The 27656-nt window shown below is 37.6% G+C and overlaps 1 protein-coding gene across 2 annotated transcripts in view; it reads left to right on the top strand.

The window, feature by feature from the left end:
* The window catches only part of Glra2 (glycine receptor alpha 2), a 221433-nt gene that overhangs the window by 152541 nt on the left and 41236 nt on the right, over positions 1-27656 (top strand). For both annotated transcript variants that reach the window (XM_004671455.2, XM_004671454.2), the window contains one exon: positions 18264-18413. In XM_004671455.2, coding sequence (XP_004671512.1) covers positions 18264-18413 — 150 coding nt within the window. The remainder of the gene's footprint in view (positions 1-18263; positions 18414-27656) is intronic.

Here is a 27656-nt window from a genome sequence, read left to right as displayed (position 1 = left end):
TAAGTTGGCTTGGCTTCAAAGAAGTGTCCACTCCCTACTTACTCACATGCAAACACACACACACCCCTACACAGATTTCCATTAAGTAGAGTTGGAGTACCATCTCAGCATTCTCCAGAAGGTGCTGGATGTTTAATACTGAGCCAAACTTGCTGTCTCTTTTCTTCATTTGGGTATTTCCCTAATACTCAACAATTTGCTTCTGATGCTCACTCCCCCCTTTATTTTGAGAAAGTGTGTGTGTGTGTGTGTGTGAGAGAGAGAGAGAGAGAGAGAGAGAGAGAGAGAGAGAGAGAGAGACAGAGAGAGAGAGAGACAGAGACATACACAGAGAGAGAATTGGCTCCCCAGGACCTCAGCCACTACAATTGAATGGCAGACGTTTGTGTCACCTAGCAGGCATATGTGAGGGTGTGCTTGCCTCACCTTTGTGCATTTGGTTCACATGGGGTCTAGAAAGTAGAGCATGAGTCCTTAGGCTTTACAGGCAAATACGCCACCTCTCCAGTACCTCACTCCCTTTTGTTCCAGCCCTCACAAAAAGAGAAAGAAATATAGCTCTTGTTTTGTCTCTTATGGTGTAACCGCAGGAATTAGGCTATGGCTATAATTAGTATTCCCATAAGCTGAAAATGTAATGAAATGTCAAAGACACAAGCACAGGGAATGTGTCCCCAAGCCCTGCTTTCACTTCTTCCTTGAGTAGTAACACCTTCATTGGCTTCCTGAGATGTTATATTTGCAGAAATTTGGGGGAGCAATTTTGCAAGTGACCTAGTGTTCCTTGTGTATTGTAGGGTAGTACTTTTCTGGTACCTTTTCTCCCCAAAACTCACATTGATATTAAGCTTTATTAAGCCACTTTGGATAGTTTATTGACTATAAAAATGGAGATAGGGCTGGAGAGATGGCTTAGCGGTTAAGCGCTTGCCTGTGAAGCCTAAGGACCCCGGTTCGAGGCTCGGTTCCCCAGGTCCCATGTTAGCCAGATGCACAAGGGGCGCACGCGTCTGGAGTTCGTTTGCAGAGGCTGGAAGCCCTGGCGCGCCCATTCTCTCTCTCTCTCCCTCTATCTTTCTCTCTGTGTCTGTCACTCTCAAATAAATAAATTTAAAAAATGGAGATAAACTGATTTATCTTTATGAATAATATCATCTAACTAGGCCTGTATATCATCAATATCCAACAAATTAATTGATCAACAGTTTTCAGGACTATATCTATAACTGGTTGGTTCCTACAAAGACCAGGCTTGGAGGCACTGCCACCCAATGGCTATTTATGCAAACAACACCTTCTAAAGAGTTGGATTTACTCAAATACTTTGCCATGAATCCAACAAGAGAATCATACATAAAAAGAAAATGAGTAGGGATTGTGATACAGGGATAGGCCAGACAATACTGCTACTATCCCTCCTTGCCAAGGAAATAGGATTTTCATAGCATCAAACAGCAGGTATGAATTCTTTAGTCAATAAAAATGGTAACTTGGCAGGAAACTATAAAGATAAAATTGTACAATACTATGAATCTTTGGCACCACACCACAATTAATTTTGCTGTATTTTTTATGATATAGTGAATAAGTATATATATAAAAGCCAAAACAGGGCTAGATAGATGGCTTAGTGTTTAAGGTACTTGCCTGCAAAGCCAAAGGATGCAGGTTCAATTCCCCAGCACTCACATAAAACCAGATGAACAAAGTGGTACATGCATCTGGCATTGTTTGCGGTGGCTGGATGCCCTGGTGCATGCATTCTCTCTCCTCTCTATCTCTCACAAATAAATAAATAAAATATTTAAAAGACAAAACAGAAAAGCAAATCCAGAATTCTCATTTCCATTTTTGCTGATTCCCTGAGGTATAAAATGTCCATATACATTTAATAAACTTATTTTCTCTCTTGAAATGAGGGTGGAGCCTGGCATGGTGATGCATGACTTTAATTCCAGCACTCAGTAGGCAGATGTAGGAGAATTGCTGTGAGTTCAAGGCTAACTTTGGACTACAGAACAGAGTAAGTTCCAGTTCAGTCTGGACTATAGTAAGACCCTACATCAAAAGAAAATCTTTTGGGCTGGAGAGATGGTTCAGTAATTAAGGCTCTTGTCTGCAAAGCCAAACAACCTTGGTTTAGTTCCCCAATACCAATCTAAATCCAGATGCATAAAGTGACACATGCATCTGGAGTTCATTTGTAGTTGCTGGAGGCCCTTGTGTGCCCATTCTCTCATCCTTTCTGTCTGCCTCTCTTCTCTTTATCTGTCTCTGCTTGCAAATAGATAAATAAATGAAAATATGTAAAATGAGGGTGGAGAGAGTACTGGCATACTTCATAACATGCAATAACAAATTGATTAGAGCTATGAAATGCCTCTATTCCATATAATAGAAGCATATCTCAGGTTACTCTGGCCAAAAGGTATCCTTCATTTGAACAACTGCATAATTAATCAAAATTAATTTAAAATTTTCCACGTATAAATGATATAGAACAAAATTGTGCTTTACAAAGCAGAAAAACTTCTATTCTACTCCACCAATGGTTTGCACATATAGCTTGAGAATAATTAGCCATTGATTAAAACAGGATGGTGAGAGAGTTCATTGCCCTTATAGAAAGAAAAACACTTGAGAAAATTAAGATTATACTATAAATTCCACTTTGCCCCTTTTCCACTAAAAATAATATTTTGACTTGGAGAAATGGCTCAGAGAATAAAGCATTTATGGCACAAACATAAGTACCTGATTTCAGATCACCAGAACCCATGAAAATCCAGACACAGTACTCAGTGTTTGTAAACCCAATGCTCTTATGGCAAGATGGGAAACAGCCAAGAGAATCTCTAGAAGACTGTGGACCGGCTAGCCTGTCAAATGTAACAGTAAGCAATGACAGGCTCTGTGTTGAATAAGGTGGAAGGGAGGGACTGACACCAAAGGTTACCCTCTGACCTCCACACATGTGCTATAGCATGGATGTGCCCACACTTACAATTCACATACATCATACAAAGACAAAAGATATTTTTAAGCAGTATTTGGTCATTCATAGTCACCCATGAAATTTCTCCACTAAAGAAAGTTTCTCATGTCCATGTTCATAAACAATCCTCTTAATTAGCTTCTGGAGGAATGTCACAGTTATCTGGAGTGAGCCTAATGATATAAATGTATATGTGCTTAAATTTGCATAGTGTGCCATGGGAATATTTGCCTGAGGAATGGAGAGCATATCCAAACTGTAAGGACATTCAGGTAATCCATGTAAAATGAATACCCATCCTTCTGCTCTGGGGATAAATATGGAATAGAAAATGACTCAACTCACAAACAACTGGCTCCATGTAGTAATAAACACCATAGTACTGAACACCAAATCTGTTGGGCTAGAATAAAGAAATCCATTTCTACTTTGAAACAAAAGTGAGCACATAATCAATGAAAGAACTTATTCTAGAAAACTTTCTAAAACTTTTTTTTTTAATTTGCAAGTAGAGAAACAGAGAGGGAGAAATGAGAAAGGGAATAGGTATGCTAGAGCCACTTACAACTGCAAATAAACTCCAGATGCATCCCACTTTGTGCATCTGGCTTTAAGTGGGTAGTGGGCAATCAACCCTGGCCCATCAGAATTTGCAAGCAAGCCCTGTTAACTGCTGAGCTATCTCTTCAGCCCTAAAGTTTTTAAAAATGCCATGAGAGCCCAGAAAAAAAATGAATGGGAACTAGTTCTGAAAATGTTGACATAATGCTAAAACAACTAAGCAATAAAAATATATACATACTTATCCAGTGTCATAAACTTGGGCACCCCAATTGGCTGTACTTTTCCACCAGATAGACAGATTTATAAGCTCTATGAGTGGCAAAATTATAAAAACAGAAAATCTTCTTTTCTTTGTTAAAAGCAAATCAAGAATAATCCAGACACTATCAACTATCAGTGCTAAAATACATAAATTAATTTTCCCTTCAGTAATCTTTTTAATAGCTGGCTCTTAATAAGAAACAGTGATTGTGAAAGAATTAAGAGTGTATGTACATCTTGAAAAATTTGTCAAACAAGAACAATTTATGAGGCACTCAGTAGACACACAAAAACTTGTGCTCAGTGATGTGGTGCAAAAGATATTGGATCTTTAACCTACATTTTAGTTGGGTAGATAAAATACATGTGCATGAACACTAAACTGGATCATGTATCTGGAAGTATATGGTAAACCCTGAAGATAGGTGAGACCACTGTGCAGTATGATAAGCAGAGAAAGCATCACCCTGAATGTGGAATTTGCACTACAACTTGAGGAATTATTTGGAAATAAACAGGTAAAGAAAAATAAGTGATGGACTACATACTGGGCAAAGAGTGTTGGCTAGGGTGTTCTTCTTCTTTTTTTTTTTTTTTTTTGGTTTTTTCGACGTAGTGTCTCACTCTGGTCCAGGCTGACCTGGAATTAACTCTGTAGTCTCAGGGTGGCCTTGAACTCACGGCGATTCTCCTACCTCTGCCTCCTGAGTACTAGGATTAAAGGCGTGCGCCACCACACCCGGCTAGGTTTTCAACCTATTAACACTATTGGCATATGATGCTAAATAATTCTTTGTCATGGACAACTTTTTTATACTTTCTTGAGAATTTAGCACCATCCTTGACTGCTGCTTCTCGAAGTCCCTACTTCTGTTTAAACAACTGGAAACATCTTCAGACATTTCTAATAGTTCTTGAGAGTAACATCACCCCTGGCAGGGATTCCCAGGAATAGGCATAGATACCAGAGGCTAGAGCAGATTCTTTTTTAATTGTGGGATTTTCAACTTTAGAATTACTGGCATTTTAACCAAATAACTGTGGTAGAGGCCATCCTGGGCATTATAAATTGTTAGCAGCATTCCTGACCTCAACCTACTAGATGTTAGAGGCACCTCCAAGTGGTTGTGATAAATAAAAACGTTTCCAGACATTGCAAAATTTCCCCTGAGGTGCAAAATCACTCCACCAACTGGGGAATCACTGGTATAAACAATGAGTCATAGCAGGAATGGACTTGGCTTCCTTAGGAGTAAGTACAATTGCTTAAACAAAGTGCAAAGTTTGTGTCAGGAAAGAGTGGGGTAAAGTTGAATAACTAGGACAGACACATGCTGTGTAGCACCTTGGACCACAGAGCCTACAATAAGAAGCCATCAGAAGGAATTTGAACGCAGAGAAACCAGTTGTTACAATAACCAGGTCTACATGTTAATGACTTGGATTGTAGTGACTTTTTTATTGATATGGACATATTTAATATGTAAAAAACACATGTTGGTACCTCCTTTTCCTCCTCCCTGCCCTTTTCTAAAGAGGCTTTCCTCATTGGGGATGCAGGTCAACTGCATGAGGATTGTGGGTCATACATTATAGGGGCAGCAGTCAGTTCTGAGGGAGAGGCAATGTCTCTATGTAAAATGTCCCAACTTGTGGCTCTGACAATATTTTCACCCCCTCTGCCATAAAATTCCCTGAGTCATGCTGTGAGCATTTCAAGTCTACTTCAGTAATGGGCACTTAGGAGACTCTGGATCTCTGGTTTGGTAAGTGTTGAATGTCCTCAGAGTTTATCTTCTTCAACTTTGTGCTGATGTCAGGTTCACTAAGAAAGCAGCACTCTTACTTACTTCCCCAATTCTTCTGTGGTTTCAGCAGGGGCCAGGGTGGAGTGCACTGAGTCGTTTATCTCCTCAGGTCCAGTGCCCATCTGAAAAAGAGAATCAGATTCTCTAATGGAGAGGGAAGTCAGCACTGGTTAAATGGGATAACCATTATTAGTTTAGAGAGAATTTTAAGCACGTAGACCCTCTTATAGCCCAAGATTAGTAGGAGCTTGGCAATGGAAAGCAGAATCATTATCTAGATGTGATTCTGACTTAGTTCCCATTTACAGATATGGATTCTTTCCACTGAGCAGATCTGTTAGCTATTACAAGAGCAGTTGGTTACACACCATGGCTGTGTGCCACTATTGCACTTGCATAAGCATTATGTCAGCTTCTTTGCTTCTGAGTCACTTAGACTTTGATCTGCTTGGACAGATGTTGGCCACTTTCCCCCGGTAGCTCATGTAGCAACTTCCAGCACTAGATAGGCTAATTGTCTGGGAGCTGGCTCTCTTCTGGGTTCCAACCAGGTATCCCCATGGTGTGTGATAACAATGTATGGTGTCTTCAGAAATAGGGTCTTACCATTAACCTCTGGTGGGCAATCTAGTCCTCTGACAGAAGTCTATCTTGTTTGTTTTGGGAGATCTAATAGGTCTCTCTGATCATCAGCTCATTGTGGATGTGAAACACATCCTGGTACAGGGAATCACAGGCAAGCACCAAGGGAAAGGTAAAAAAAGAAAAAAGCCAGAGAAGAAAGATAAACAGGAGAAATTTAAGTTTAGGTTTTGTCTCACACTCTCCAGGGCCCTTTGATTCAGGTGCTCCCTCTAAGGTCCTCTTGAGGGTTCCACCTTTTAGTCTACCTTCCAGTTTAATTTGGGCTCACTTTTGTGTACCCCTCACTCTTCTCCTTTCCCCAAACCCTACCCTCCCTCTTGTCCAAGACTTCATATGCTATTCAGTTATGTCTGCAACTAGGGCTGATCCAGATTAGGAACCACAGATGAGTGAGACCATGTGACGGTTGTCTTTCTGTGATTGTGTGAGTTCACTTAGAATGATCTGTTCCAAGTTCAACCATTTTTCTACAAATTTCTTTGTGTCATTTTTTTCTTACTGCTGAGTATAATTCCATCGTGTAGATATACCACACCTTGGTTATCCATTCATCCAATGATGGTCACCTGGGTTGATTCCAGTTCTTAGTTATGAATTGAGCAGCTATAAACATAATTGAGAAAATGTTTCTGAACTGAGATGTTGAGATTTTAAGGTAAATGCCCAGTAAGAGAATAGCAGGTTCTCTTGGTAACTCTATATTTATCCTTATCGTGAGTCTCCATATTGATTTCCACTAGGTTGTATCACCTTACATTCCCACCAACAGTAAATGGGCATTCCTATTTCTCCACATCCTCACCAACATTTGCTGTCACCAGATTTTTTTAATGTTTGTTATTGTTACTGGGCTAAGGTGAAATCTCATAGTTGTCTTGATTTGCATTGTCCTAATAGTTAGGAATATTGAACATTTTCTTAAGAGTGTGTTAGCCACTTGTAATTCTACCTCTGAGAACTCCCTATTTAATTCTCTGTCCTACTTTTGGAGTGGGTTGTTTGTTTTGTTTTTTATTGTTAAGTTTTTTGGGTTCATTGTAGATTCCAGATATTAGGCTTCTGTCAGTGGTATAGCTGGAGAAGATTTTCTCCCATTCAAGGGGTAATCTATTGGGTCTGTATTTTTGTCTGTGCAAAAGCTTTTTAGCTTCATGAGATCCCACTAGTTGAGTGTTTGTTCAATTTCCTTGGCTACTGGGGTTTTGTTCAGGAAGTCTTTTCCCAGTCCTATATCTTAGAGAGTGCCTCTTTTTTTTTTTTTCTTCCAGTAGTTGAAGAGTTTCAGATCTTATGGACATGATTTTTATGTATGGCAAAATGAGTGGGTCTAATTTCATTTTTCTACATATGGTCATCTAAGTTTTCCAACACCATTTGCTAAAAATGCTGTCTTTTCTCCAGTCTACATTGTTGCAACTTTTGTCAAAGATGAAGCAGCTATAGTTACTTGACTGGGTCTTTAATTCTACTCCATTGGTCTATGTTTATGTTTTTATTCTAGTACTGTGCTGTTGTGATTACTATAGCTTTGTAATATTGCTTTAGCTTGGGTATGGTGATACTGCCATAGGTGTTTTTTTTTTTGTTTGTTTGTTTGTTTTGCTTTGCTTTCTGAATACATGTTCAGATATCTGAGGCCTTCTAAGATTCAACATGAATTGTAAGATCATTTTTTCAATCTCTGTGAAGAATGATGCTGGTATATTTATTGGTATTGCATTAAATCTGTATATTGCTTTTGGTAGAATTGCCATCATGGCAATAATAATTCTACCTATCCAGGGGCATGAGAGGACTTTTCATCTTCTCAATTCATCTTCTATTTCTTTCTTGAGTGCTTTTATGTTTTCATTAAATAGGTCTCTCACATCTTTGGTTAGTGTTATTCCAAGGTATTTAATTTTTTTGTTGCTATTCAAAATGGTACAGCCTCACTGATTTCTTTTTCTACATATTTTTCCATTGGATATAGAAAAGCTACTGATTTTATGCATTGATTGTATATCCTGCCACATTGCTAAGGAATTTATCACTTTTAGAACTTGTGAGATGGAGACTTTTGGGTCACTTACATACAGGATCAGATCATCTGCAAATAGGACTAACTTGATTTCTTTGGTTCCAATTTGAATCCCTTTTATTTCTTCCTCCTGTCTTACTGCTTGGGCTAGTATTATGTTGAAGAGCACTGGTGAGAGTGGACACTCCTATCTTGTTTCCAATCTCAGTGGGAAGTCTTGAGTTTTTCCCCATTAAGTATTACTTGGGCTTTAGAAGCTTTACATATAGCCTTTACTATGTTGAGATTTAAACCCTCCATGCTTATTGTTTCCAGTGTTTTGATCATGAAGTGGTGTTGTATTTTGTCAAAGGCCTTCTCTGTATCATTTGAGATGATCATGTGGTTCTTATGGTTAAGTTTATTTTTGTGGTGTATTATGATGACCAATTTCCATATGTTAAATCATCCCTGTATCTCTGGGATGAAGCCTACTTAATCAAGGTGGATAATGCTTTTGATGTGTTTTTGAATTTGGTTTGCAAGGATTTTGTTCCATATCTTTGCATCTAAGTTCGTTAGCGATATAGGCCTACACTTTTCTTTCCTTTTTACATCTCTGACTTGTTTTGGTATTAGGGTGATGCTCACCTCATCAAAGGAGTCAGGGAAGATTCCCTGGTCTCCAATTATGTGAAACAGTTTCAGAAAAATTGGTCTCATTTCTTCAATGAAGGTTTGATAGAATTCAGCTGAGAAGCCATCCCGTTATGGACTTTTCTTTTTGGCAAGGTTTTCGATTACTTTTTCAATCTCTATGGATGTGATAGGATTGTTTAAGACATTAATCTACTCCATGTTTAGTTTTGGTAGGTGTTATGTGTCTAGGAATTCATCCATTTCTTCCGGACTATTTAATTTTGTGAAGTAAAGCTTTTGGAATTATGCCCTGATTATTCTCCCAATTTCTTTGATGTCTGTTGTAATATCTTCTTTTTTTTATTTCTGATTTTGTTAATTTGAGATCTCTCTCTCTCTCTCTCTCTCTCTGTTTCTCTCTCTCTTTTGCTTGATCAAATTGGCCAGAGGTTTCTCAATCTTGTTTATTTTTTCAAAGAACCAGATCTTCATTTCATCATTTCTTAAAATTGCTTTCTTTATTTCCAATTCATTACTTTCTGCTCTAATCTTGATTATTTCTTTCCATCTAGAGCTCTTTGAGTTGGAATCTTCTTGTCTTTTTAGCACCTTTAGTTGGGCAGTCAGATTTTTAATTTGGGATCTCTCTGACTTTGTAATGAAAATTTCTTTTTGTGGATTTCTTCCACAACCCACTCATTTTTAAAAAGTATGTTGTTTAGTCTCCAGTAGCTGGTGGAGTTCTTGATGTGTATCTTTTTGTTGATTTCTAGTTTAAAGCATTGTGATCTGATATGATGCAGGAAGATGCATCAATTTTCATGACTTTATGAAGGCATGCCTTAATGCCTAATATATGATGAATTTTGGAGAAGGCTCCATGGGCTGCTGAGAAGAATGTGTATTCTGTAGAGATGGGTTGGAAAGTTGTGTAGATATTTGTTAGGTCTAGTTGATCTATGATGTTGTTGAGCTCTATTTTTTCCCTGTTGATTTTCTGATTGTATGATCTGTCTATTGATGGTAGAGCATTGAAGTATCTGACTATGATTGTGTTGGTGTTTATTTCTGTCTTATTGTTGAGTAGGTTTTGTTTTATAAACTGTGGTTCATCTGTATTTAGCACATATATATTTATGATCATGATGTTCTCATGTTGGATCATTCCCTTGATGAGTAAGAAGTGGATTTCTTTGTCCGTTTTGATTACTTTTGGTTTGAAGTCTGTTTTATCAGATATTAATATAGCAACATCCTCTTGTTTTTTTAAAAAATTTAATTTGCTTTGAATATCATTTTGCAACCTTTCACCATGAGAAGGTATCTATCTTTAGTGATGAGGTAGGTTTCTTGAATACAGCAGATAGAAGTGTTCAGTTCATAAACTGCGTCATTTGATGGGTAAGTTAAGATCATTAATATTTAAAGCTATTACTGTGAGGTTTGAATTAATCCCTGCCACGATAAGGTGTTTTATGGGGTTGGGTTCTTTCTTGTGTTTTGTACTATTTTGAGACAGGTCAATTTTGGTTATTGTGATATTCTTGTTGGCTCTTGAAATGGGTTGTTTGACTGTTCTATGTGGAGTATTCCCTCAAGTATTCTCTGTAGGCTTGGCTTTTTGTTCATATAACCATAGAGTTGACTTTTTTTTCATGGAAACTTTTTCTTTCACCATCTATTATATGGGATATGTTTGCTGGGTAGAGTACCATGGGTTGGAAGCCATAGTTTTTCAGACTTTGAAGTGTTCCATTCCAGGCCCTTCTGGATGTCAGGTTTCCATTGAAAAATCTGATGTAATTATGATGGTATTGCCTTTGTATGTGGTAAATTGTTCCTCTCTTGCTGGTTTTAACACTTTCTCTTTGTTTTTGGTGTGAAGAATATTAACTGTGACCTCTCTTGGAGAGTTTCTGCCTTGGTCCTGTCTGTTTGGTATTCTGTGGGCTTCTTGCATTTGGATGGGCCTCTCTTTTGAGAGATTCAGAATGTTTTCTTCAATAATTTTGTTAAATATAGTCTTTATGCCTCTTGCCTGGATTTCTTCTCCTTCTGGTATACCCATGACCCAGATGTTTGGTCATTTTAGTGTATCCCATATTTTCCTCATATTCTGTTCACCTGATTTTTTGAACTTAGCAAAATTTTTGGCCTCCCTATCAATGTCTTCTGTCTTCTCTTCCAGGTCAGAGGTTGTGTCTTCCACATGAGTGATTCTGTTGGTGAGGGTTTCTAGACAGGTTTTTATAATTTCTATTTGATTTTTGTTTTCTGTTGTGTTATTTTGCATCATGTCCATCTCTTTTTTGAGGTACAATTTCAATTTGAGTTCTGATTTTCTTGATGCTTCCTAGAATTCATTCTTGCATTTGATCAAGTCTTAATTAAGTTTAATCAACTGTTTTTTGACATCTTCCATTTCTTAACTCACCTTCAATTTATCCATATCTATTCGGAGGGTTCTAATGGTTTCTTCAATCAAGTTAAGCCTACTGTCAAAAGGAGATGATTCTGTTCAATTACATTGATACAATTATTTGATGGTTTTCTTCTAGTTCAGCATTTTTTTTAATTTTAAGGGTTTTTTTTTGTTTTTATTTATTTGTTTCAGAGTGACAGAAAAATAAATAAAGAGCCAGAGAAAGAGAGAGAGAGAATGGGCATGAGAGGGCCTCCAGCCACTGCAAACAAACCCCAGATGCATGTGCCACATTGTGCATCTAGCTTACATGGGTACTGGGCAATCAAGCCTCAAACCAAGGTCCGTAGACTTCACCAGCAAGCACTTAACAGCTAAGCCATCTCTCCAGCCCCAGTTCAGCAAAGTTTTGATCAGGGTCATATTGGTTGTTGTGTTTTCATTTTGGGAATGAATTTCTGTTGATTTCTCTATGATTTCATTGGAGGTTTCCATAATAGGATTAGGCATGCTTGTTGGAGATCTCTGTTTCCTGACTTTTTTTTTTTCTTCAGTTGTCTACCCATTTTAAAAAGACTCTATCTTATTGAGGAGGAAGCAATATTTGTCCTTTGGCCCATGCACTCAGATGAACAGAGATGTAGGTACCCAGTGGCCAGTCAGGATACCACAGCAAAAGGCCTGATTCCACAGCTCACCCAGGAACCACAATTCCCAAGCAAGGCACAGTGGAGCCTCCAAGGACCAGGGGGCTGGGAGGAACTAGGGAACAGACATCTGGCTAGGGAATTGTGAGGACCCAGGAGGGAGGGGTATGTCCTATTTATTCCATACTGTTGTTCATGACTGCATATTGTCTGTGCAGGGAACCCAGACCAGGGAGGTGGGAGAAGCCTGGCCTACTCACTATATACTGCTGTGCTGCCTGTACACTGTCCAAACAGGGGACACAGACCAGGGAGGTAGGAGCCGTAGTGACATTTTTGGAGTGAAGCGAAAAGAATAAACCCAAAGAATCTTTGCAGAAAGAAAGGTTGAGTCTGTTCAATGCACCAAGTATTAGAGATGATGGCAAGGAAAGAATTGGTGTTTAATCCAGAGTTGCTAGTGAGAGGAAACATTCTAATGAAATAAATGGAGAAGGGAAAGATGTTTAATTAAGTTGATTTTACAAATATGAACCATAGACATTTTACAATTAGCTCAAGTACACAAGAAAGGCCAGGTTGTTTAGGAGCCTTGGTAACATAAAAATCTGAAACCTGTGGATTAGTACAATAAAATTTAATTTCTTATTCACATTGCACTCTGCTCTAGAGCGAATGGTCCTAGAACATCCAGATTCGATGCATGGCTCTTTCATTGAGAAAGAGTGACACCCAAGTCCTTAAGGAAGATTCCAGAGGATTTGAGATAGAATGTACAATTTCTGCCACATTCAATTTGAGATTCAACTAGACTAGAGGACTATAAATTCTGTTTTTTCTGATGAAGAAAGTGGGGTTTTTAAGAATTTAGTCAATCACTGCTAACACACACACACACACACACACACACACCTCCCCTACTACCTCCATGTGCACAGGAATAATAAGAAAGCTCTAGAAATGTAGGGATAAATTGAGAGTATGAAGATAGACTGTAAATTGAAAGTGAATAAATTTAAGGTGTTCAATAAATGGCAAAGGTCCCAAAGAGCATGAGTAGAAGTTGAAGGTGTTGAAAGGAGAAATAAATTCCAACAACGAGGGAAGATATTGGCTTTTGCTTTTAGAGACAAATAATCGCATGCTAATTATAAAAGCAGTTACATATCTATACTTCAAAATAATCATTAGTTTATTTCTTTGAGAAGTTCCTCTCTACCTTTCATCAGGCCATCCCCAACGAATGCATCATATATTCATGCTGCTCATCATACTGACTCCCATCTTCATAGTTTTGCCTTTACAGCTTCTTATATCCGTCAAAGCTTTGCCTCTACTCAAGCCCCAAATCAGTGCCACACCATGAAGCATTCTTCTTCAGAGAAGCCTGACTTCCCTGGCAATATCAACCCAATAGATACTGCCTCTACTTTGGCATGTAAAACCTTGTACTAGTTTACCAGTTATCCATTCTTGTGACTGTGTCCTTCAATAGACTATGTGTTTATTTTTTTATTTTTTAAATATTTAATTTAATTTAATTATTTGAGAGAGAGACATGCACAAAGACATAAAGTGGGGTGTCAAGGACTCCAGCCACTGTAAATAAACTCCACACTCATGTGCCACTGTGCACCTGGCTAATGTGGGTTCTGTGGAATGGAACATGTATCCATAGGCTTTGTAGGCAAATGCCTTAACTGCTAACCCATGTCTCCAGGCCAGACTATGTGTTTCTTAAGCAAAAAGCAAAGCAAATAATGCTATAATCTGAGTTAGGGGCCTTCTATACTAGCCATTTGGTTTATATCACAGCCATTCAAATTATGCCATGTTTTGTTATGCCATAAAATTAGACATAAATGATATATAACTAAGCAAGTAAATGTGTGTTCTAATAAACGTTTAGAATACATCTACTGGTCCATATTTGACCCTTTAGTCATAATTTACTGATCCCTGCTCTATGTAAATAGATCTATGGAGCAAAGTCCCCAGAAGTATAATCTGAGCAATTCTGGAGCACACATTCAGCTTAGTCACCTCGAGTCTTCTGCCTCACCTTACACAGCACCTACTACAGTGACTTCCATTAATATGTTATTATTTTTCATTTTTTCACTAAATATTTGTTTAAAAATAAAAGAGGGTTGGCATGATGTCATAAATGCCTGTAGCCCCATAGGTCCAGAGGCTGAGGCAGGAGGATCTTTAGTTTCAGGCCAGCCATGGAAAAATCCTGCCTCAAAAAGTAAACCAGAAATAAATAAATAAAAATTCCCCAAAAGGGCTGAAGAGATGGCTTAGCAGTTAAGTGCTTGCCTGTGAAGTCTAAGGACCTCGGTTTGAGGCTTGGTTCTCCAGGACCAATGGTAGCCAGATGCACAAGGGGGCATACACATCTGCAGTTTGTTTGCAGTAGCTGGAGGCCCTAGAACACCCATTCTCTCTCTCTCTCTCTCTCTCTCTCTCTCTCTCTCTCTCTTTCTCTTTCTCTCTCCCTCTCTCTCTGTCTGTCGCTCTCAAATAAATAAATAAAAATAAACAACAAAAAAATTCCCCCAAAAGAAACCAAGTAAGTGACTGAAAGCAATATTTGGAGAACTTAATTACCATTGAAAAGTACTTTGTAAGTTTGTTGTAAAGTAGCTCAGGAAGGGAACATGTAAGCCTGAGAATCATAAAAAGAAAGTGACAGGAAAAGATGTGAGCTGAAAACATCTAAGGATTAGCAGCCAAAGGAAGAGAACCTGACATTAGAATTAGATAAAAGCAACAAAAAGGAATTTCAATCCTGGGATACCAATGCCAAGGGACATCACATCATATGTAATAGATGTCTCACTGCCCTCTAAATCTGTGTGAATGATGCATTTAATGCCAGCACTTCAATGCTGGAAAGATGTTCATGATTTGAAGGAAAGTCAGAGACCGACCAAAATGATTAAGGGACAGAAAGGATTCATTTATGAGCAGCTATAAAAGAAGACAAATATATGTGTAGTCTGCTGATGGGTAGAAGATGTGAAAAGATTTTAGAAATAACTAGACGCTGTAACCACCAGGAATGGGAGGACTCATGGTTGGCTCCATTGGACTGTGTTTTGGGTATAAGCATATGTCAGACATTGGCAAATTCTTCTCATTATCATAGCTTAAAACATTTACAGACCACCTGAATAATACATAACTGGGAATGCTTTGATTGGTAATGTTCTATTATTGTAGAATAGGAATGCTCAGATAAGCAAGTGAAAGACAGATCATTGCTTACCAAGGAAAAACTCCTATGACTACGTATACTGAAAGAATTAAAAGCTCATTATGCTCCATTCTTTTTTTAAGTTATTTGTTTGTGAAGAAAGAGAGAGAAAATGGGTGTGCTAGGTCTTCTAACTACTACAAATAAACTCCAGATGTATGTGCCACTTTGTGTATGTGGCTTTACATGGGTACTGGGGAATACAAACCAGGTCACTAGGCTTTGAAGGCAAGTTCCTTAACCACTGAGCAATCTCTCCAGCCATCCTCCACTCTTAGAAGTATCAAACATATTAAGTTGTGGGTAATAGCATGCAGCTTTTAAATGCCAAAATTAATGTGTGAGGATGCTAATAGCTAGATATTTCCTTTCTTTTTCATGACTCAATTCATTGATTTATTTATTCAATCATTCACCCATTCTTCCCATGTAACTAAGCCTTATCCACTACTACTTGTTAGGTGCTGTGTTGGGGACATAAGGAGTCATGCTATCCTAGGCCATTCCTGAAAGAACAACCAAAAATACAAACAAGCTTTCAGTTTATGGCTAGGGCAAGAGAAACAGGCTAATGAAGAAAGTGCAGAGTACTCAATAGAGTACAGTGAGACCATCAGTGTCCCTGGTCCAGATGGGAGAAAAAGAGAAGGGTAAGAAAACTTCCTAGGAGATGAGGTATTTCTGACATTTCTTGAGGTATTCTGAGGAAGCTTTAATCAAGAAAAATAGGAATAAACATGCCAAGTAGGAAGAGTGATACATTCCAAGGGCTGGAGATGACAAAGTGCTTGACCATCTTTTCACAACTTGTATGAAACTGGTAAGTAGTTCAGATCATTTGTGATTAACAGTGCAAAGCAGGTGGTGATCTTAAAAATAATAACTGGAATCTTTTTTTTTTAATTTTTATTTATTTATTTATTTGAGAGCGACAGACACAGAGAGAAAAACAGGTAGAGGGAGAGAGAGAGAATGGGCGCGCCAGGGCTTCCGGCCTCTGCAAACGAACTCCAGACGCCTGCGCCCCCTTGTGCATCTGGCTAACATGGGACCTGGGGAACCGAGCCTCGAACCGGGGTCCTTAGGCTTCACAGGCAAGCGCTTAACCGCTACGCCATCTCTCCAGCCCCAATAACTGGAATCTTTTGAGATTGTGGCTCTTTTATTTTCTTTATTATTTTTTGTATCTTGTGACAATTCTTCCACTAATAAAATCACACTATTATGTAGCCAAATAATTGCAAACTTTTATATAGCACTTATTCTGCACTTGACACTCTAAGCTTTTTATATACATGAAGTGATTTTATCCACATAACTACTCTATGAGGAAGGTACGATGACTGGTCTTATTTTATAATGGAGGAAAGGAAGCAGGGAAATGAATCAACGTGTAGAATTTAGAGATATTCTGTGACAAAGTACTGTTTCTTACTCTGGGTATCTTGCTTCATAGTCTATGTTCTTACATCCTGTATGCTGCTGCTAACTTTGTATGTCAAGAGTCCATTTGTCTAACATTCCTTCCTGTAATACATCTAAAAATTGATCTATCCCATAAGCAAGCACAGAGACAGATAGTTATTTTTGAGGAAGGATGCTCACAGTAGGAAAATTTGTGGCCACAAAAGTGAGATAGATAATAATTTATGGGCCCTATAATGTAGAATGATTAATCACTTTATAGACCATTATGCAAAAGTTGGGAATTGAAATTTAGAAGCAAGTTAAATGGCATGAGAAATAGCATTAAAGTCAGAGGGAAATGGAAGATACAACCTATGATTCTAATAGGGTGTATGTCCAAAAGGGAAATTCACTACTTCAGGTTGAATTTCAATTCTAATCGTGGCTGTCACTTTTTAGTTGTGTGTACTTGGGTAATAATTTAACCCGTTTCTACCTGTTTTCTTCTCAAAAAATAGGACAATACAGTCAATGTAAGGATTAAAAATTAATACATACAAACACATGCACACATCATGCATAAAAGGATGGGTGGCAAGCACTTAGTAAAAACTATCAAAACAGTAAACCCCATGTAAAAATAGTGCTGAAGAGTACACGCAGCTGGCAGTGTGAAAAGTATCCCTTGCAGTTTGTATCCAATGTAACAGTTTTGTCTCTTTATTTTTCTCCCTCATACCTTCAAAATAATTGCATCGTAAATGAGATATTAACTGGCAGAGCAGTAAAAGTCATATGTCCCCTCAACTCAGGCCCTTGCTTCAACTCTCTCACACTGAATCTTAGCATTTATGCATTGTTTTTGAACTTTTTCTGCTTTTAGTGTTATAATATTTCAAATGATTTTTGTTGACACATAACATTTGTATGCATTTATGAGGTATATTGAGACATTTTGGGACTTTGTTTTCCTTAATGCTCAGGATTGAACACAGCTCTCACGTATGCTAAGTATGTCTTCAGCCACTAAACCACACCCCAGGCCCCAGTGTGATGTTTTCATTCATGTATATATTGAGTGCTGTTCAATTCAGGCAATTAGCATATCCATAACTTTAAAACTCTTATTATATCTCTGTGGCAACTTCATTCAAAATGTTCTCTTCTATTTTGAGATAGTGCATTATTTTAAATTATCCTCATCCTTCTTACCATAGAAAACTAAAATTTACTACTTTACTTGTAACATTGTATCCATTCACCCACCTGTGATGCTCAACATGCCCCCCGCCCCCCACCAGTCTTCCAGTTCCTGTAAGCCACTATCCCATTTTCAGTTTCTATCAGGTCATTATTTTTAGATTCCATATGAATGGTATCAAGCACTGTTTGGGTCTGACTTATTTCACTTAACATAGTGTCCTTCACTTCCATCCATGTGTGTATATACATTTTCTTTATCCAGTTCTCCATTTATGGACACATACTGCAGCACTTCATAATAGTTTTCTTAAGGAAAAGCTAAAACCTACTTGACCAAAGACATGAGGTTATTGTGCTGTTTACACCATTAGCTTTCACAACAACTCTTTTTCTCTTCCCTCTCTTGTCCAGGTCTCCTATGTGAAAGCGATTGACATTTGGATGGCAGTGTGCCTTCTGTTTGTGTTTGCGGCCTTATTGGAATATGCAGCAGTCAACTTTGTCTCCAGGCAACACAAGGAGTTCCTACGACTCAGAAGACGTCAGAAGAGGCAGAATAAGGTACAGGTGGCCCTCAGTGCAACTCATGTAGAGCTTAAGGTGGTTAATCATGAAATATATCTCAGAAAACAGAATCCATAATGAGTAAGGAGCTGAAATTTAATTTTTTTCCTAGTGTACTTAGTTACTGCTAACGTTAGTCCTTTAAAATGCTGGGTAGAATTGCCAGTTTGAGTAGATAAAAATTCAGGACAAGCAGTTAAACTTAAATTTGAAGTATATAGGATAAACTTATATGAAAATTATTTGTTATTGATCTGAAATTCAAATCCTACTGAGCATTCTAAAATTTATCTGATAACTCTAGTTGAATAATAGACTCAATCTGACAAAGTTACTTTAAAATGCTGGTTGAGTATTGGTAATATGCTATGTATAACTGTGTGTATACATAATGAATTTGACTCATTTAATCAGATGCTTTGTCTCTATGTACATAATGCCCTATACATGAACACTGCAACTTGATAAATCCAGTTGGACATCTCTCATTATCTTGACATGTACTTGAGTGTAGAAACTTTAAGTTTTACACTATTCCAAGGTGTGAGGCATGAACTACCTTGCTCAAGATTTCCAACAGAGTAGATCACAAATTTGACTATACACTAGAATTATCTGGGGTATTTCCACAACTCCTCAAAATTGGCCACATGCCACACCAATTAAATTCTAATTTCAGGATGAGGCACAGACAACAGTATTTCTGTAGCCCCCAAGCAATTCAATGTTTGGAAAGCAGGATTCTGTCTTGTATCCTAATCCCAAAAGATAGTATAAGCCTTGCACCTGCTTTGCATTTCAGACTTGGATAACACATATTGTCTCCTATATTAATACTGCTCTAAAAGTGTATTAAAATTTAATGTACAGTGCATGATACATTTCTTAAAAATTCATAAATTAAACCTGTTGATTAAGGCAAATTAAACACTTACTCAGTACTATACTGTTGGTTGAAGTAAAGGTGAAATGTTTTACTATCTGACCCAATGCTTCAAAATATCTGGACATAAAGCTGATATCTGTTGTTAAACATTGTTTGCATTAAGGGATTAAGGGTCTTATATATGCATCGTTCACTGGGTCCTAACTCTGCATATACCAAAATGTTTGTCAATGTACTCCAAAATCATAAATACATACTGCTGGCTATCCTATCTGTCATTATTAGTTACATCCTATATCAACTTTCTCCCTAATATATTGCTAGCCAACTCAATCCATGGGAGTCCAGAACATAGCTATACAAATTAAGGGCCACTTCTGTGCCCGAGGAATTGTTAACTTGTAATGGTATTTTCTTTAATACATAAACTGTACAGAATTAGCGCAGCACACACTGCAATCATGTATTAGTCAGTGGGTGGCTTGAGTTACTCTTTCAGGACCTAATATAGCAGGTTTCCACAATTTTACCTTTTCATACTAAGACTCCCCTAGTGCTCTTCTCGAACATACTAATTCTTAGGAAACTCTCCTGAAGACACTGATTCATGAGGATTGGGATGGACTAAAGGAATCTATACACTTAACAAGAACTCCGGGTAGTTTTGATAATGAGATAAAGAAACACTATAATAACTCACTGGTTGTGTGCTGTCTTAAACCAGAGGTGGATATGACCTTCCTAGACCACAAAAGGAAAATGTCCTTCCCAAATATGAATAATTGCTAAGATATTTTTGCAAGAAAATGCCTTTAACCACTGAGGCATCACTCTAGCCCTGGGTATGACATTTATGAAGTACACTGTAGAGTATTCTTATGATATATCCATGGGAATTAATCCTGTGATTGATTAACAATGACTTGCCAAAAGAGAAATAGTCATTAAAGACTACTAAAATTTTAAAGTATAAATAACAAGTGAACAGAGGGGAAAATATGGAGTAAAAGGACAGATAGGTTCTGAAGACATGGCTCAGTGGTTATGAGCACTTTCCGTACTTGCATGATGGCCTGAGGAGGCCTGAGGGACTTCTTTAATTCAAACCCTAGGGCCCACATAAATAGCAGGTGTATCCATTCACATCGGCAACACCAGTTCAGTAGGAAATCATAGACCTGAGAATCATGGGAGTTCCTGAAAAATGACTGAATACAGATCAGCAAGATACTCCTGATCAAATAAGAACAAGCAGAAGGTGATGGAGCAGGACACCAGTTCCACTCAGGAAAGCATGCTCCATTATAGGTCAGTGCACAAGACACACATACACACTCACATGCAAGAAAGACAAATAGAACTAAAAGAAGTCTGCACAACAATACTGAAAAAGCAAAAGTAAATAAAAAGTGGCAGATTAAACTCAAATATATCAGTAAATACCATAAAAGAGAAATGACTAAATGTTTTAAATAAAAGACATTGTTAGTTGAAATAAAAATAAAATAAAATAAAACACATATAAAGATAGAGAAACCTGAACTAACAATGTATATATTCACCATGCAGACACGAACCAAATAAGCCATGTTCACTTTGTTAATATTAGGGAAAGTAGACTTTCAAAGAACTATTACTAAAGGTGCATATGATGTCTCATGCCTCTAATTCCAGTATTTGGGAAGCTGAGGTAGGAGAATCACTATGAGTTTGAGGCCAGTCTAGGCTACTAAGTGAGTTCCAGGTTAGCTTAGGCTAAAGGAACATCCTGTCTCAAAAAGCCCTACAAAAAACATATTACTTGCTATTAGAAATAGGTATTTAAGGGCTGGAGAGATGGCTTAGCAGTTGAGCGCTTGCCTGTGAAGCCTAAGGACCCCGGTTCGAGGCTCAGTTCCCCAGGTCCCACGTTAGCCAGATGCACAAGGGGGCGCACGCGTCTGGAGTTCATTTGCAGTGGCTGGAAGCCCTGGCGCGCCCATTCTCTCTCTCCCTCTCCCTCTATCTGTCTTTCTCTCTGTGTCTGTCGCTCTCAAATAATAAAATAAATAAAAAATTTTTAAAAAAATCTAAAAAAAAATAAGAAATAGGTATTTAATAATTGAAATAGGAGACTTATAAAGATATATGCAACTAATAAGATGATTTTGAAAGTGCAAGATTAAACTAGCAGAGCTGGAAGGATAGCTTAATGGTTAAGGCATTTGCCTGCAAAGCCAAAGGACCTAGGTTCAATTCCTCAGGACCCATATTAGCCAGATGCACAAAGTGGCACATGTGTCTGGAGTTCATTTGCAATGGCTGGAGTCCATAGTGTGCCCATTCTCTCTCTCTCCCTCTGTATCTTTGTCAAACAAATAAATAATAAAGTACTTAAAAAATAGTTTTTTAGAAAAGATTAAACTGGCAAATAGAAAGAAGAAACTAATAAGCCCACATAGTGAGAGATTTTAACGTAATTCTGTCAATAATAGCTAGGAACATGAAAAAAAATCAGTAAGTTTAGAAACACAATCAACAAACTTGCTGCACCCACAAATGAAGAAAACATGTACTTTTCAGAAGGAAGATTTCAATAAGTTTGCCATGAGCTTGACCATATGAAGTGACCACAGTGAGTTGTGACATTAAGGTGTAAATATGTTATTTGATTAAATTGAGTTGGGCCAAAAATCAACAATAAAATGATAGCTAGAAAATATCCATAAATTTGATAATAGCAACACACTTCTAAGATCATTTGAGTCTTGAATTCAAACTTGGCATTAAAAAATATTTTCAGGGCTGTAGAGATGGCTCAGCACTTAAGACACTTGCCTGCAAAGCCTAGTGACCCAGGTTCTGTTACTCAGTACCCATGTAAAGCCAGATGCACAAAGTGGTACATGTATCTGAAGTTTATTTTCAGTGGCTAGAGGCCCTGGCATACACTCGCTATCTCTCTCTCTTCTTGCAAATAAATAAAAATATTTTCAATTGAAACAAATTATACACATTAAAATATACCAACTTGAACTAAAGCCATGCTTAGTGAAAGATGCTTGCTTCAAAAGCCTATTTCATAAACATAGAATTGTCTAAACATCTATTATCATAGTAAGTTAAATGTTGAAAGTGTAGAAGGTGACGAAATAACAACAACAAAAAAAGCCAAGGAGCAAAAATTAATGAAATAGGGATACATTGGGTTTACTACCTGACTGAATATTTTCTGTTCAGTGTTTAGAGAGAAGCTAAATTGCAATTGAAAGATTAAATGGTAGGTGAGTATGTAGAGAAAGGCTGAATAGATTACTTGTTAATTTAGCTTGTAGTGGAATACAGCTAGGGTAAAACAAATTTTTGTACACTCCCACTCCTTGACATCATCAAAGCATTCACCTATCATGAATGCATGAATTCTTCCATTAATTTGTTAAGCACCTATCATGCTCAGCCAGGAAATCTGGGATTGGAGTGAAGGATGAAACTGACAAGGAAGTAGGAACTGCAATGTACATACAAATTAATTACAGGATCATAGGTGAGTATACTGGACTGTGTCACTATTACAAATAGGTGATTGAATACATACTCATGAGATGGACTGTGGCACTGGCAGATCAGTTTGATGGGTATGATATAGCTATAGGTAAGAGGTGGTGATGATTTGTACTAAAGCATTTGTCATGAAAATAGAGAAAATAGTCAGATTCAGGATTCAATCATTCATTCCACAAATATTCATTTTTTACCTACTATGTGCCAAACAGTACCTAGATCCCTAGAATACATTGTTAAATAAGACAGACAAAATGCTGTTAAAGGGCTGGAACTATTGCTCAGTGGTTAAGGGTTTTGCCTTCCGAGGCTAACTACCTGCATTCAATTCCCCAGTACCCACATAAGACAAATGCACAAAGTGGTACATGCATCTGGAGTTTGTTTGTAGTGGCTAGAGACCCTGGTGTACCCATGCATGCTTTCTCTCTCTTTCTCTGTCTCCTTGCAAAAAGCTAATTAATTAATTAATTAAAAAATTTTAAATGCCATTCTTTGGTGAAGTTTGCATTCTAATAGTTACATTTTGGAGGTAAAACAAGTGGGTCATGCTGATGCATTTAATGTGAGGTGAGAAAAAAGAGGAATTGAATGTGATTTAACTTTTTTTTTTTTTGCTTAAGCAACTGAGTAGTTGATGCTGGTTAATTAGCTTACTTAGATGGGGGCTACTGTAATCAATAGAAATTGAGGGTAGAATTCCATAGCCACATTGGATACTGTCAAATTTAGATGTCTATAAGACAGCTCAGTAGAGACAGCAAACCAGTAGATAGATATATGTGCTCAAGAAGGGGATAAAAATCTGGAAATACATTTGGGAGTGACCAGGAAAGGGCTAATCTTCAAAATTTGCAAACATATTTGATATCACCCACTGGGAGAATGTAAATTTAAAAGAAAATCTCTGAGACTGAAGTATTCTATCACTTTAAAGTCTATCTCAAGTAGGTTGGCCAGGAAAAAAAGAGGAAAGAAAATGGTGATAGACTTGAGATATCACTTGAACTTGTCTTTGCTATGCTGGGGAACATAGAAGATGATATGGAAGACAATGTGTGTCCATGAATTTTAAGAGAAAAATACATTTAACAAGGTGACTACTCTAATGAAAAGGAACATATTAACAGCACAGTGAAAGGAAAGCATAACCTCAAGAACAAACATGTTTAAAGGGCGAGAAAACATAAAACTCCAGAGCAAAGGGGTTGTTCTTGCATGGAAGCAGTTATCTCATCCATTTTAAACATGACTTAAATTATTGCTGATTCACTGATGAACACATTAAAGTATAGAGACTATACACCATGAAGTTGCATAGCAGTATGGGAAGTAAAATGCCATGGCTCCAGAATTTACATGCTTCCTCTTTGTACAAATCCTTTTGAGAGGATAGCCCTGATTGCCAGTGGTATCCAGCCTATGAATTCTAACATTTGTTGTCAGTTAGGAGAGTGGTAGAAAGAAGAAATATGCAATGTTTGAAGAAGATATTCAATGGCAGTTTTGGAGAGTGAAAAGACCAGTTCTCCAAGGACAGAGATGAGGCCAGAATGCTGAGGCAGAAACAGTATTTCCCCTAGTGAGACCTGAGACTATGCATCTGGAGCGTGAACAATCAGTGAGCAGCTACGTGTTTTCTCACAAACGTCTACCAGAGTTGGATTCAGGCACTGAGATGACAGATGCTTGAATTTAAGTACAACTGTAGTTTTTCCAGATGAGTAAGTGTAGGCGGAAGACCAGGAGAATATGATATAGACATTGAAGGAAGAGAAGAAGGAAAGAAGGAAGAAAGGGAGAGAGAGAGTACTGTGGAGCTAAGGTTATTTGCATGAGAGAAGTATAGCAATGAGCCATAACTAAGGTGGAGAAAGAAGAGGACATGAAGGCTAACTACATTAAGACAAAGGATAAGACTAAGACCATATGAGTATATGACTAAGGTGGAATGGAGAAAACTTTCACAAGGCAGTCCAATTCGGGAGGTCTACAATGGAGTCAGTTTTCAATATGAATATCACACCCTCCAGGGAAGATGATATTAGTGAGAGTACTTCGTCACCAGGGAACAGGGAGCTATGTCTAGGTGCTGATAGATAACAACAGTGAGAAGGGAAATCAGTAGCAGTCCTAAGGACTGGATTCTCAGAAGTTCTGAAGTACCTGGGTTTAGGAAAAAAAAAAAAGAAAAAAAAAAGGATGTTTTGGATATTTCAGTGGGAAGCCATTAAGTCATTTGAGATTAAAGGGAAATTCCTTAAAGCTGCCACATACAAGTTACAATTGATGCTTAAGGAAAAAAGAACATATATAACACTTATTGAGAAATGCAGGCTTCGTGCTGTGCATGCAGACCTCCTGGAGTTTGTGCATCTCTAAGGGTCTCTAAGTGTGCATTGAAATGACCAAAGCTATGACTTGGGGTAGGAAAGGGTGCAGTGAAAAATCAAAATAAAGTTTTCTTGACCTTTACAATTGGGGCTTCTTGTTATTATTGATGATTAAATTTTGAGCCATGGGAATGAGATGCATTTCCAATTATTGTCCTCTTAGGAGAGGGACAGTTTTTCATTTATTTTTTAAATTATGAACCATGGTAAGAAAAGAGCCATCAAGAGCTGAAATGTATTGAGAGTTTATGACATGCTAGGTACTATTCTTTACCCTTTATACATAGCAATTCATTTCATCCTCAGTATAGCTGTGAGAGTTATATATCAGACAGTCTAGCATATCTCAGAAAGTCCTGGTTTATGTCTACTATCCTAATATCTTTTGTGACAACATTTGTCCCAGATTACTTATTGTAAAACAATATGTTGTTATTAATAGTTGCATCAAAATAAACTGAAAATGCTTTTTTTTCTTGGAACATTCTCCTGGTATAGGGGTAATGCATTCACAGGGAACAAATTCTTACATTACCATATTGTGAAAGCATAAAGAGATCACTATACCAGGGCTCTTGTTGTGAGATTATCCAGGTATAATGTCAAAACTAACACTCCACTGGCAGGATAGTGTGAGGGAGCTTCCTCATAAAATGAAGTGAATTCAGATGCAACAAATTGACAGGTAAATCCTTGGTCTTGGGCAGTGATAGTACACTGCTGCCTCTACTGGCCATCCTGAGTACCAGCCTTGGTTACTGACTTGACATGCAAACTTCATGAAACCACTATGCTACTACTCTGCAGTAGCTAGTGCAGGGGGAAAAAATATATATATATCAAAGGCTCCATGAACATGGGACCAGCAACAAAGAGCCTGAGCAATCTTGCTGTTGAGTTCTGGATGCTCAGAATGGAATAGTTTGATTCCTTTTGGCATGGTGTAAATATATAACTACCATTTAGCAGCACACCATAATTTATTAATCAAATTAGTTATTTGAGAGAGAGGGAAAGAGGCAGAGTGAGAAAAAGGAAGAGAGAGAGAAGGAGAGCAAGCACACCAGGGCCTTCAGCCATTGCAAACGAACTCCCAATATGTCATTTTGTGCATCTGGCTTATGTGGGTCCTGGGGAATTGAACTTTTGGCTTTGCAGGCAACCACCTTAACCTCTAATCCATCTTTCCAGCCCAACAGTACTATTTAAAACTGTGCAACATTCAACATTATAAAGTTGAAATGCATGTTTGTGCCACTTTCCATTAATAAGATTGTCCTTATTTGGATACATTAAATGGTGATCCTACCAATAATTAAAATAGTGTTTTATCTCATTTTACAGATGAGAAAGCTAAAATGAGGAGAGGTTAATGAAAATGCCCAATGGCACACACACAGATATCCCTAGATCTCCTAATCTGCTCAAAGTTCACATTTTAGATCTTAGTTTATGATGCAATATAACACACACGCACACATATTTTTTTAAAAAAAATTACCGTACTTTATACTACTATAGTGTTTTAAAAGAGGGCCCATTTGGGTGAGGGCTAGAGTAAAGCAAATGAGGTGAGTCACAAAAGTATAGGGTTACATTATGCGTTTATTTAAATTTTTGATACATTTTTCATGATGTATTTTTGCATCAGTAATAATTTTAAATGTTGAATTAAAATTCCATTCATCTTAAATACTGAAATTTTGGGCTCCCTTCAATTTTGCACCTGGGGCTTCACTTGCCTTGCCTTTGTTTAGATCCAGCTGCTCATGTACTAGTAAGCTAATTTACACATACCGCAACTGATTATAGTCTAAGTTAAAAATAAAAACTATATATATATATATATATATATATATATATATATATATATATATATATATCATCCTAAAATGTCAGCATTCCACATGAATAAAGTTATCACTCTCATTTCCCACTGAGAAATTGTCCTCTGAAAAAAAAATGATATGAGTTAATGCTTTCAAAGCTTTTGAAAACAAATAAGAGCATCAATTGCCAATGAGACAGCAGCATTAAGATGTATTCCTGATCTAATGAGAGAGTACCTGATATTACATTTGCATGTATGGGAAGAGTGCCTGGTGTTTACTCAACAATTTGGTTAGGAAATGAGGTCAGTTTCAAGAAGGGGCCAGACAATTTGCAAGCGGGCATATTTGCTTTGATTATCTTTTCTACATTTCACAAAGCATCTACTGTCAATCAAAGTAGAATGGCTCAGAAACAACACATCCAGATCTTCACCAGTAGGACTGGCCAAACCTTATCTGTTAGAAGCTGTGTGATCTCTTATTCTCCAATAAGGAGAGTGAGGGTTATAACAGCATTACTATATAAAATTGAAAGCCTCGCCTGCATTTACCTTAAGTCTGGCTATATAGCTCATGTAGATGCCTTCAG

The sequence above is a fragment of the Jaculus jaculus genome, chromosome X, assembly GCF_020740685.1.
Source record: "Jaculus jaculus isolate mJacJac1 chromosome X, mJacJac1.mat.Y.cur, whole genome shotgun sequence".
Taxonomy (NCBI): Eukaryota; Metazoa; Chordata; class Mammalia; order Rodentia; family Dipodidae; genus Jaculus; species Jaculus jaculus.
Note: the sequence above shows the minus strand (reverse complement) of the source record. Positions and strands in the feature narration are given on the sequence as shown.